Here is a 12,920-nt window from a genome sequence, read left to right as displayed (position 1 = left end):
AGCCCCGGCCCGGCCCCGCCCAGTCCTCCCAATCCCCCCCAGCCCCGCCCCTGCCACGCCCAGTCCAGTTACTTCAACCCCGGCCCGGCCCCGCCCAGTCCCCCGCCCCGCCCAGTCCCCGGCCCCCGGCCCCGCCCGCCCTGGAGTGCATGGAGCAGTATGTGGCAGCTGGGACAGGCTCCGCCGAGGCCCTCGGCCCTAAGGGCCCTGGGGCCGCAGCACCAGAGGGTACGCTTAGGAGGGTGCACCTAGCCCTGGGGTGGGGGGCGCAGGGGAGGGGCCTGTGCAAGATCGAGGTTTGGGGGGGGGGCGCGAGCTCCATGTGCTTGGTTGCGCCGGCGCTGGGCGGGCCCCTCCGGGCAGCTGGCAGGCTCGCTCCTTCGCGCCCCCCGGACTGAGCCTCTCGGGGGTCACCCGGTTAGAAGGGGCACAGCTGGCGGCCCGGGCGGGAGGAGAGGCATCGGGCCTGGCCCAGCCCCGGCGCTCGCCCGGCCTCCCCCCCATCTCCAGGCCAGAGCCTTTGTCTCCATGCCAGCCGTGGCCAGGCAGACGGAGGGCTGTCAGGCAGGCGAACCAACAAACGGATGGATGGATGGATGGATGGATGGATGGATGGATGGATGGATGGATGGATGGATGATTGACTGCCCGGGGCAGCGGTTCCCAGCCGGGCGCTCCCCCTAGTTCTTGAGACTTCTCCCGGCCTGACAGCCTCTGGGACAAGCAGCGGCAGCAGCCCAGGAGCTGGGCCTCCGCGTAGCCAGGCAGACAATCAGGCGCGAATGCAGTCAACAAGCATTTATTAAGCGCTTCCTGTACACCTCCACTGTGCTAAACCCTGAGGATACAGAGAGAGGCAGAATCCCGCTTCCTGACCTCAGGGAGCCCCCAGTTGCAAACAACTGGGCACATGCCAGATGCATGCAAGGTAAATGGTAGGTAACTCCTGGGGGAGGAGGGGGCACTGTGAGATTTAAAGTAGTCCTTCCGGGACAGAGGTGAGGAGGGAGAGCTGCCCCACCCCCAAGGCACTGAAAAGGGTGTTGCCGAATCTCGAGTGACGAACCGCAGGGAAGGAGCCGAAATGGAGAGGGAAGTAAGATGTAAAAAAGCGCGAAAAGGCAGGAAGGGTCAGGTTATAAAAGGGCTTTAAAAGTTAAACAGGATTTTCTGTTTGATCCTGGAAATAATAGGGAGTCACTGCAACTTATGAGATGGAATAACATGATCAGATCAGTACTTTAGGCAGATCATTTTTGACAAGTAGAGGAAGCATTCAGGAGGGGAGAGATTTGAGTCAGGAAGACCAAATAGGCATTGCAGTAATCCAGGGGAGAGATGTGGCTGGATCTGGGGTGATGGCTGTGAGCAAGGGGGGACGGGTCACACACGAAGGAGTAAGGGGGCATAAGTGTCAGATTTGACAACAAACTGGGTGTACATGTAGCCTAGGACAATGAGGAGCTGAGGATGCCACCTGGGTCACCGGTGGTGCTTTCAGAGGAAAAGGGAACACTTTGGATGAAAGGTGGAAGTGCTGAATTTGAGATTGGCACAGGACATCCAAGTCAGGATGTCCAAAATACAGTCAGAGGTGCAGGAGCTGAGCATGGGAAAGTGAACATCTAGGCATAGGCATTGTCATAGTGAGAAGATCCCCAAGTGACTTCAGCTAACATTTACTCCACCTATTTCAGTAGGACTTCCCTGTCCCCTTAGCAGTCATTTCACTTCTTTGGCAGTTTGTACTCTCTGTCAGATTTTAAGTGGCTTCTCTGTATTTCTTTTAGAAGCTCTGGCCCCTTCAAGACCTTAGTTGGAGAAGACCAAGGTCCTCCACTACATTCTGAGCCATCCCCAGTTGTCCTCATCTATATTTGGCCATGGGACCCAGATGGCTCTAGAGGAAAGAGTGAGAGCCCTCCCCTGCTTAAGTCCAGCTCACTTCCATGTCACAACATCACCTCCTAGATGTCATAGTCCTCTTCAAAAACAAAGAGCAAGCAACTCTGACCCCTAGAGCCAGAGGGCAAGCAGATCTCACCCCTTTTCCAAGTGCTAACTATCTTGTCACTTAGAATCTTTTCTCTTCCAAGCTGAACTTTACCACTTTCTTCAGCTAACCTTTAGAGAGTACACTCTAGAAGCCCTTGTCATCCTCCTTATGTGACACTTGAGTCCCATTTACAGTCCCCATTGACCAAAAGCTGGGTGAATGCCATGTGCCCAGTAGGTCACAGAGGTACTCTTGAGCACTTAAATGCTTTGGGGTCTTTGGTGAGCCACAGGTTTCCAGCAAGAACAGTAGGCTCCATATCATATCACTGGTCTGAAAAGAAACTGTTAAGTCCTGGATATTTTTACAAAGGGTAATCAGGGGTGTTTGGGGTTTCGAACCCTAAGCTATGAGGGCTCACACTCTCCACACAGTCATTCAGTGTCTGTATCAGAGGTAGAAGGTTGTCCTTGATGGAACAAGAATCTGAAACCCAGTGAGGCATTTCTTTTCCTAAAACTTTTTTATTATTCTGAACTTAAAAAACACCAAATAAAATGAGTCCAGGTACAGAGCGGAAAAGAAAAGAAGACTGTACATGGAACTGTGAATCTCTGTTACACAGAGCTTGCTTTTCCTTTTAAAGAATATAATAAATTCAGCCTGTAGCTTTCAAAACTGTCCACTCATTTGTTTCTTCTGGCATTCCTTTTGTATATTTTTAAAAATGACTCAATGACATTTTCTTCCTTTTCCTTCTCTTCTTTTTTTTTTCCTTTGGACAACCCTTCTCGCTAGCCCCTCTGTCCTTCCAAATTGAAAAAAAAAAAAGGAAAATAGCACCCCTCAACAATTATACACAGTCAAGCCAAACAAATTCCCATATCCACTGTCTGTGAACTGTGTGTCTCTTGCCAATGTGTCATTTCATCTCATTTGAGGCTCTCCTCAAAGCCTGTCGTAGCCTCTGCACACCTTGTCACACAGGAATGCTGGTTTCTTGGTTCGGGGAGAACCAGGGCAGTCACTGGCATGGAAGCTTGGACCAGGAGCTTGTCTAGCTGCTTGCCATCTGCCCTGGCTTTGTTTCAGATCTTTCTTTGCAGTCCGTGTGCTGGGGGCCTTTTCCTCCCTGTCCTGGGCAGTCTCCTCCTTCTATGGGGCTCCAGGTGTGAATGCTGAATACAGATTTGGGACATGGGACAGAGCACATGTGTCTCTGGCTTGGGAAGGTGGGCTGCCCTCCCACTGAACCACTACATTTTCTTTCCTCCAGGCTCCAGCACAATGGAGGCTGAAGGTGGAAAGTCTGAGGTTATCATGGCTGTTGTGACAGATCCTCAGTTTACACAACGTTGCAGGTATGAGAAGGTTATGGGGACATCTCAGGGAGATAGTTGCCAGCAGAGATGGGATTAAATGCATTTGGGACTTGGAACAGAAGAGAGTCGGGACTTAGTGAAGGACTGTAGGGTGATAGATCCTGGATTAGGGGACACAGTGGTAGCACTGGTTTTGTGAAGTCCTCATGCCTTATGCCCACAACCTGGGAAGCTGAAGTGACAGGGTAGACCTGAGGCCAACTAAGGCATCTGGGATTGTGGAGACATTGTAGAGACCCAGAGAAGGTCAAACCTTCAAGGCCTGGCCTTAAAGTCCACCTTGAAGCTCCTTGGCCCTGGAGTCAAATCCCGTGTTGGTCCTGCAGAGAATATCTTGAGGAGCACCAACTCCTGGATAGGCGTCACCGTGTGAAGCAGCTGCCAGATGGCACCATGGCGCTACCTGTTCTGGGAGAGACTGTCAATGAGCAACATCTGGAAGCACTGAAGCAGCGAGGGGCCCCTGAGAGTCCCTGCAGGCTGGCACACATCCTGGTCAGTATCTGCGTGAAGGCAAGAACAGACTTTGGCACTGATGATTCCTGAGCATGAGACCCTGAGTTTGGCACTGCCACATACATTCACACTGGTTTTCTGGGTCCTAGGCAGCTTTTCATTGAGGGTGTGGTCGTAAGGCTGTCACTATGTGGGCCACTGTTGTCCAGTCTATCAGACCCAATCTTTCACTCTAGCAAGCAGGCTTTGGTGTTTGAATTTCCCATGTATATGTCCCCTATGGATGTCTCTTCTGTGTTCCTTTCCCAGAATCCTGTTCTCTCCAAGAAAGCTCAGAGATGTTCTCCTGCCCAGAAGCTACGTCAGGAGCTGCGGCATCTGATGGAAGGCCAGGGATATACATGGTCAGCTGACTTAGAGAAGGATCTTCCCCGCTCCTGGCAACGTCATGGTGACCTCCTCCTCCTCAATGAGGATAGCTTCAAAGCCGCCCATTGGAAAAAACTGGGTAAGTGAAAGAAGTATCCCAGGCTTCCTTGTGGGTCCCTCTGAGGCAGCCTCATCTCCACATCCCCTCTGGGGGCTGTGCTTTTTTCCAGAACCAGGACTCTGGAAGACTGTTGCCACTGCACTGGGAGGCCAGCGTTTGGCAAAGCGAGGGCGTGTGGCACCTGGTGGAACACGAGCTCCCAAAGTAATCCTGCTGCTGGGTGCCCATGGCTGGGTAGAACACGTGGATAATGGCATCCGGTAGGTACAGGAAAGGCTGGTGACCCAAGGGAAACTCGTTTGGGGCTATGGGCAGAAGGGAGCAGAAGGGCTGGTGAGGACATTGCCTCAAGGCTCTGGAGCACCAGGCGCTAGTTCTCATTAGTGGCACTTGGGCTGAGCCATAGAGCTTGGGGCTGAGAGAAGCCCTTGTTTCTTTGTGCACTCTTCCCTGAACTACCTTCTTGGGGGGCGCTCACAAGTTTGAGGATGCTGGCCGTGTTGTTCACTTGGCCCCTCGATATATTGATTTCCCTAGGTACACGTTTGATGTGACCCAAAGCATGTTCTCCTTTGGAAACATCACTGAGAAGCTGCGGGTAGCATCAATGACCTGTGCTGGAGAAGTGCTGGTGGATCTCTACGCAGGTGACGACATTTTGGGAGCAGCCTCTTGAGTTAGGGAGCATTGTCAGGGCTTTTTGGTAGGTGGGGCCTGCAGACAGGCCTACCTTCAGACAGAGCCGGAAGGGACCTTGACGTCATCTGTAGAGGAGGCCGCTCAGGCAGACCCAAGGAGCCTGTAGGAGGCATTAAGTGACATTCAAACCCGGGTCCTCTGTTAATTTAGTCTCCTGTTTGGAGTGGCCCCCCTCTTACTTTGACCATACCCCTTCACCACTTATATTCCTTCCCTCCCTTCCTCCCTCTTTTCCTTCCTTCTTCCCTCTTTCCCTTCCTTCCTCCTTTCCTTCCATCCTTCCTCCCTCCCCTCTTCCCTCCCTTCCTTCCTCCCTCCCTCCCTCTTTCCCTTCCTCTCTCCTTCCTTCCTTTTTCCCTCCCATCCTTCCTCCTTCCCTCCCTCCCTCCCTTCCTTCCTTCCATCCATCCTTCCATCCATCCATCCATCCATTCCTCTCTTCCATCAGCAGTTTTCACCAGAGTCCCTGCCTCACACTGTTTCACCATTTTTCCTCTCCTCTATCACAGTCTGCCTGTAAGCCTTCTCAAACTATACCTGACTCCGGAACCTTCTCTTCCCCTCCCTGGGATGTCTATCTGAATTACCAAGCTCTCTCCCTTTCATTTCCATGACTCTTGAGATCCTGCCTTCTCCACATGTCCTTCCAAGGGTGACTGGAGAACAGGGAATGCCTTTCTCCCCCTGCCTTCCCCCCACTCTCTGCTTGGCTGGGAAGTTCCCTTGGCATGGATATGACGTATATACTTGAATTCTGTCTTCTCTGTTTTTGTCTGCATCAGTGTTGTTTGTGTCAGATCCTAGGGCCTTAAAAGGCAGGGGATGCCTAGCCAGCATCATGGTCCAAGGGGTGCCAACTACATCCTTTTGGACGTATGCTTGTACGATTCTGGCTCCTCAAGGGACAGGAAGCTCTGAATGTGGTTCTGATAAGTAACTTGAGGAAGAATATTCAGTTGTCTTGTTCTGAAATAGTCTAAGGGACTTGGTTTTTTCTATCCTTCTAACCCTACCCTTTGGCTCACAATCACCCAGCAAGCATCAGGTGCCTACTGTGGGCCGGGCAATGGGCTATGATTGCCAGAAGTTGCTGTGTAGCTTTGGCAGACAGAGTGAGCTATATGCCGTGCTGTGAGCCAGGTGGTGCCTTTCTGCATGTCAGTCCTTGGGCTTTCACCTGCCTGCAGCGTCCATGTGGCTGAATCTCTTCCCTTTGTAATCTCGTCCCTTGTTCCTGATGGCCTAGACGGTTTCTCTTCCCATGGGAGACTACTGTTCATGGGTCACAACGCACATAAGAGCGTGGAGCCTGCATTGGTCTGAGAAAGCTTAGCCACTCCAGGCCTTCATCCTTGTTTCCTGTCTCTCCAGGGATTGGTTACTTCACTTTGCCATTCCTGATTCATGCAAATGCTGCTTTCGTCCATGCCTGTGAGTGGGATCCTCATGCTGCAGCAGCTTTGAGAAAAAACTTGGAGCTCAATGGTGTTGTGGATCGGTGCTGTATCCACCTTGGTGATAACAGGAAGGTGAGTGACCTTGGATCCAGCCTGTCACCTCCTCTACTGCCCCACCTTTCCTCAGGAGAACTCAGACAGCTTTGGAGCTGGGAGGTACCTTGGAGAGCAACCACTTCATTTTGTGGATGGAGAAAATGAGGCCCTGAGTTGTTTGCTATGATCATCTCACCCCGTGGAACTCATGTTCTTTTGATATGTAAGGTCATCCCGAGGAGAAAAGCAATGCATGCTGGTCCTTGCAAAGGGTTGGAACTAGGGCAGGAAGATAATGGAGTGGTTGCTGTAAAGCCTCAGGCCCTTACAGCTCAGGGCTTCAATATGAGGAACTAGTGGCCCTAAAACGAGCTGGGTACAAAGGGAGAGGGAATCTTTGTGTTGGGGAAAGACCCAAAGGAAAAAAGGTCGTGTCTACCCTGTGACCTTCTTGTCGGGATAATGTGTCTTAAGAACCAGCTGAGCAGCCATTAGGTGCTTAGTACAGCACTTGGTGAATAGTAGGTGCTGAATAGATCCTTCCTTCTTCCCTCCCATCCTCCTTCCTTCCCTTCCTCCCTCCTTCTTTTTTTCCCTCCCTCCTCCCCTCCCTCCCTCCTTTCTTTCCTTCCTACCTCCCTTTGGGCCTTTAATGTGGTGACCTACTTGGAGGTCCTGATGCCCCACTCACCACTCACTCTCTCTCTCTCTCTCTCTCTCTCTCTCTCTTTCTCTCTCTCTCTCTCCCTACCTCTTAGCTGAAGTTATGGAGCATTGCTGACAGGGTGAACTTGGGGCTCATTCCCAGCTCTGAGGAGGGCTGGCCCACAGCCTGCCAGGTCCTGCGCCAGGATACAGGGGGCATCCTGCATATCCACCACAATGTGGAGTCCTTCCCAGGGAAGGAACTTCAGCTCCCCAACAGCAGTGAGGCAGGGCAGAAGGAGCAGAGAGCTGCCAGGAATTTGGGAAGGCAGACACCGGGAAAGATCGCCAAGCTAGAATGGCGAAGGTGGGCTGAGGCTGCAGCTGCCCGCATTGAAGCCTTGCTTCTGCAGCTGCACGGGAAGCCGTGGGAGACCCGAATCCTGCATGTCCAGCCGGTGAAATCTTATGCTCCCCATGTGGATCACATAGTCTTGGATCTGGACTGTCGCCCCCTCTCCTGCCCTGGAGAGGGCATTGGTAAATCTGAGAGGAGCTGTGGCCAGGGGCCCAAGGCCTGAGGCCTGGGGTCTGGGTGCCTAGGGGTTCTGAAGTCAGCAACTTCCTTCCACATCTTGCCCCTTTAGCCCCTAGAAATGAATTTTTTACCTTTTTAGAAAGAATGTTTAGAGTAACTGGTTATCAGAATATCTCCTCCAAGGGCTTGGTGTAAATCTGAGACTGAGCGCGCTAGTCGCCAAAGTCTTGTCTTCCGCTCTTCTCTTCCACTAATTATGATGAATTGTGTTATTTATAAACCTAGCAGAGGCAGAAGAGCTTGTTGATCTGAGTGTGATCTGCAGAGGCCCAGGTTCTGTCATTTGGCCTCGGCTCTGTCTGCGTGGCCATAGACAAGCTGCTGCTGTATTGGACCGTTGGCTTTGCATCTCCTCATCTCAAGGATGGGGTTATCTCTGAACTACCTCATGTAACAGTTGTCTAAGGAGTGTGGGTTTTTAATGAGTTTCTCAGAAACATTCCAGTGGTTTTAGTATTGGAGATGCGCATTGTCAGCCTCTCAAAAAGCTTTGGGATGTCTTTTGGGGACAATGCCCTTGGCACTGCTTCTGGTTGCTGACATGTGGCGGGAGGTGGACTTGGTTTCATGAATGTGAGCCAGAGTGGACCAAAGTGATGCCAGGTCTGGAGCAGCCTTGTCAATGCTTCTTCTTGGCCTTCAGTTCTGATGTCTCTTAACTTTGACCTTTTGAATAGCTTCTTGTTTTGGCTGACTGGTATAAGAGTGCTGCTAGAAACTTGCTAATTGGGCTTGGTTTCTTGAGAGTGAATGTTGAATTTTCAGAACAGGTTTTTATTAGGACCCTTTGGCTGGACTCCCTGCTTTTAAGGGCCCAGGCTTACAGTGTTCTCCCCTTGTGATGCCCAAAGTGCTCTCCAGCCAGCCTGGGGCCAGCTGGATTTCAAAGCAATGCACTGTGATCTCCCTTCTTTGTCTCTCTTAAGTCTTGGTATCAGGACCTGCACCAAGAAAAGGGCTAGAAACAGACTCGAGGTGCAGGGATGTTGTACTTTCCCACTCATGGAGGCTCATGGAATTTCTAAGTCAGGGAATTGAAGCTCCATTTTATTTAAGGTTCCATTCCTACCCCTCCTAGTGACCTCTCACCCATCATTCCTGCAGTCCCTGCAAAGGGAGAAGAGGGGAGCAGCTTTGGAGCCTTGGGCAGCTAGTCCTCTCTCTCGTACCAATTGCTCCCTCTCTCTGAAGACCTTGTCCTCTCCCACTCCCTTAGGCTTCCACTGGCTCCAGGTAGAGACCCTCGTTTGTGAGATAGCACTCAGCTCAAGTGATTATAGCCAGCCATGGGCAAAAAAAGATTTTTTTCTTCCTGAAACATGTTATACAGCCTCCTTTTGAGGAGCATACTAAGGCCCTGGGCCACGAGGCCACCTGCTTATCACTTTTTTACAAATGTCCTGCCAGAGACTCCAAGTCTTTCACCTTTTCTCTTTATCCAGGCACTTCAAAGGCCTCTGCTAGATGGGTTTAAAGGGAACAAAACGTCAGTGGCAAGCCCAAAAGTAAGCCAGAAGGGATTGGTTTTGTCTTTGTGCACATAGTAGGTGCTTAGTAAATGCTTAATGGCTAGATGAATTGGATGCCCAGAGAGACTGGAATGCTCTGCCCACAGTAAGGGCTCAGGCCCAGGGCTGGGAGAACTGGGTGTGCTTATTCAACATCCTGGCTTACATTGGGGAAACAGTCTTCTTGATTAGGGCAATGTTTGAGGAAAAGTCACCTTGAACTTTTCTTCTGGGAATTTGGGACAGTCCTGTTGGCAGGGGCAGGCTTTCCTTCTGTCTTGATTGAAAAGTAAACATTTTCACGAGATCTGATGCATAGGAAGATAGGAAATAAAATTAAATCAGGTCTGAAATACGTTCAGCCTCTGTAACCACAAGTGCCTCATTTAATGTGTTGGTTTTAAAAAAAAGGAAAACAAAGAAAAAGTGGGATCAAGAGTCAGTCCATGAAATGTTTGTGGGGTTCTTGTGTTTATTAACACAAAAGCAGATATGGGGGATGTGAAGAAACTTGGTTTTTGTTGTAGAAAAAGGGTCGCTGTGAACCCTGGAGGCATGCAGGTTCCTGCATGGGAAGGCTCTGGCTCCAGCTCTGGACCATTCTCTCCCCCAAAAGATATATACCTCCGTCAACTGAAACTGGTATTGTAGGGAATGGGTTCAGGTGGCTGAATCAAAAGGAGGAGCAGGAAATTGGGGGCCACCTACCTAATGGAGCACAATAGAAAAACTTTTATTAGATACTTGCTGTGTGGTAGGCATTGTGCTGTAAGCTCAAGGGATGTGAATAACAAGCAAGTAAGATGGTGATGGAGATGCTGAGCTTGTAACATAGGAATCTAAGCATGTGTGATCCTGGAAGCCACCCAGGAACTTGCTTTTCAACATCTGTTAGTCCAGTAGCTCTGCCTCCTGCTCAGCCCCACTGAATCCAACCATAGGATGCTAGACTCAGAGTCACAAATCCTTCCTAGGTACTTCCTAGCTGTGTGACCCTGGGCAAGTTCCTGCATCTCTAAGCCTCCCTTTCCTCATCTGGAAAACAGGGCTAATGCCTGTAGTACTGGTCTGTAGTATGGATTGTCACAAGGCCCAAATAAGATAATGTCTGTAAAGTGCTTTGCAAACTTTAGAGCACTAGCCAACTGTCCGCCATCATTCTTTGATGTTGGTTCCAAGGAAGCAGTGTTCAAGACCTTCCTCAGAATTCTCATGAACCCAGCCGAGAGCAGTAGTTCTACAGAAACATAGTAGCTTTAAAGACAGAATTGCATCTTGACCCCAAACAAGCCTCTTTGGAGAAAAAAGATGCCAACCTTCCACACTCTTCATCCAAGTTAGACTATTTCTCAGAGACCTTTTCAAGCTTGACTGAAGCAGCAGTGCTGCTAGAGCTGACAGGTGGTGGCGACACCTAGCTGGGGCACCCCTAAAAAGGAGAAGGAATGAGGACAGAAACCTGGAAGATGAAAGCTGGGATGGGAGGACCAAGGCGGGGAGTCCAGGTCAGACTGCCCAGGCAGGGGTGTGGTGAGTAACAAATGGCCACAGTGAGAAACTCTAATCCCCCCAGTCGGGTCCCCAAGTCATTGAGTGTGGTTTGGTAACCAGGGGCTCACTGCAAGCATGGGCCGGGCTTACAGGGGTCACTTGCGGTTTGCTACTTAGCTTTGCTTTCCACACCATCAGCCCGTCCACTGGGCCTACCATTTTCTTGTGGCTAGAACAGTGATGCTGGGGAGTAAAGAGAGCTTGAGGTTTGGCCCACTGTCTGTTCAGCCCAGCTGCTTCTGGAGTCCAGCCGAATCTGCTTTTGGTCGTAGGCCTTGGATTCATTTTCCCACCTGCCCCATGATCTGCAGACAGTGTCTTGTCCCAGGACCATTTCTATTGGAACTCCATCCAAAATGAGAAAGATGAAGCAATAATGGCATTTCCTATTTCTATAGATTTTTTAGGTTTGTCATGTACTTTACAGACATCTCATTGAGCCTCATGACACCCTTAGGAGGAAGAGCCTCTTCTTAGCCTCATTTTACCAACTAGGAAATTCACATTCAGAGAAGTGGCTTGTCCTGGCTCCCACAGCTAGTAAGTGCCTGAGGCAACATTCGCATCCATGTCTTTCAGTGTTCTAGTTACTGTGGCATGCTGCCTTTCTGGGACGTAGGGACTCCCAATTTTTAGCTTCAGCTTGAGCCAAAGACTTGATTTCTAACAGTTTTTTATGATCCTTTTCCCTTTTTCTGACTGATATCACAGAGCTAGACAAAAGTCCTTTGGGAACATCATGGAGAGTCAGGAATGTGGGATTTACTGAAGAGAAAGTTTTCTCTGACTTGGCTTTTTATTTACCATCTTTGTTTCTACTCCACCTTGAGCTCATGGGGGTGCATCCCCAGCCTCTCTCCTTTGGTTTGTTACTATTTATAGCTGAATGGGCTCCTCCATTGAAGGAGGAAAGCAGGTAAGATATGCCTTCAGCAAGGGTGACCCACTGTATCTGTTGTGACTGGGAGGGCCATATGTGATGTGGGAGATAGAATGAAAATAACAAGGGCATCTCCGTTCTGTCCAGGAGCCCCAGATGTAGTAGGGGAGCTGGGACATCTCAAGTGCCTACCAATGTAGTTACTGCCCTCTAGCTTCTGCGTGAGTGGTGTGGGAGTCCCTCGGCACAGTGAACATCAGTGAAGGTTTTTGGGAAGAGGCAACATTTGAGGAGATAGAAGGACACTGGAGATGGGCTTCTGTAGAGGGCTGTGGGGTGTGGGGTGGGACTAGAGCTAGAGAGGCAGGAGGGGCTTGATTAGAGGAGGTCTCCAGTGCCAGGCTAGGTAATAGCTGGGGTTTTGGTCCCATAGTTGGTGGGAATTATGTAAGGGACCTGAGCAGCTCAGCATTTCCAGCTTTGTGTGTGCTGGGGCCACTCTGAGGCTGCTAGCTGGAATTCCACTGCCCAGAGAAAGGACCCCCTGATTACATTTCTAATAGTGCGTGCTCTCCCCCAGTGCTGATGGCTCAGGACACCCCACGTCATCCACTTCTGCTGCTTTTTGGCTAGAAACTGGACCAAGCAGAATCTTGGCCCCAGTGGGAGCTTCTTCCTAGTATGCTTTGCACATTCCCTTGCTCTCATAGATACCACTTTCCTACGCCAGCCATCACCTTGGCGCTAACTCCCCAAATAGCCAAGAAGGCAACGTCTTCGTGCGATTTACACATGGCCCCGATGTGGGATGCTGGTCAGCCCACCTGTGTGCTCCTTAAGAATGCTCCCAGAGTGCACCCCCTGTCCTGTTCCCTCTTAGACTGCCTTCAGACCTTTGGCCTTCTTCCTCCTCTGCCTCACTAGGATGCCCCTGATGTTTGGGTAGTTTATTCTTATAAGAAAAGCTTAACTAATAGGAAGTTAAGCCCATTGGCTCGTAATCACGATTGTCCTCACTTGCGGTAATTTTCCTCTCCTTCAGACAGTTTAAGAATCTCTCCCTTAATGTCCTCCCGGTTGGATTGCCTTCTCCGAGTTTACTCTTTTTTTGGTGTCATTTCTGTTCTCCCTCCCCACCCCACCCCCAGACTATGATGAATGAGATCTAGACATGGCTCCACTGTCCTTGATGGAGAAAAGAATTTATTGGAAAATATCTGGA

At 50.4% G+C, this 12,920-nt stretch overlaps 1 protein-coding gene across 1 annotated transcript; it reads left to right on the top strand.

Moving 5' to 3' along the window:
- The first annotated feature begins 130 nt into the window (after positions 1-130).
- TRMT12 (tRNA methyltransferase 12 homolog) lies at positions 131-9,475 on the top strand. Its single transcript, XM_072625908.1, has 8 exons — positions 131-228; positions 3,273-3,357; positions 3,705-3,873; positions 4,144-4,342; positions 4,434-4,584; positions 4,862-4,971; positions 6,395-6,552; positions 7,275-9,475. Exons 1-8 carry the CDS (start codon positions 150-152, stop codon positions 7,740-7,742), a joined length of 1,419 nt encoding a protein of 472 aa, XP_072482009.1. The 5' UTR covers positions 131-149; the 3' UTR covers positions 7,743-9,475.
- Positions 9,476-12,920: the final 3,445 nt, after the last annotated feature.

The sequence above is a fragment of the Notamacropus eugenii genome, chromosome X, assembly GCF_028372415.1.
Source record: "Notamacropus eugenii isolate mMacEug1 chromosome X, mMacEug1.pri_v2, whole genome shotgun sequence".
Classification (NCBI taxonomy): domain Eukaryota; kingdom Metazoa; phylum Chordata; class Mammalia; order Diprotodontia; family Macropodidae; genus Notamacropus; species Notamacropus eugenii.
This window is presented reverse-complemented; position numbering and strand designations above follow the sequence as displayed.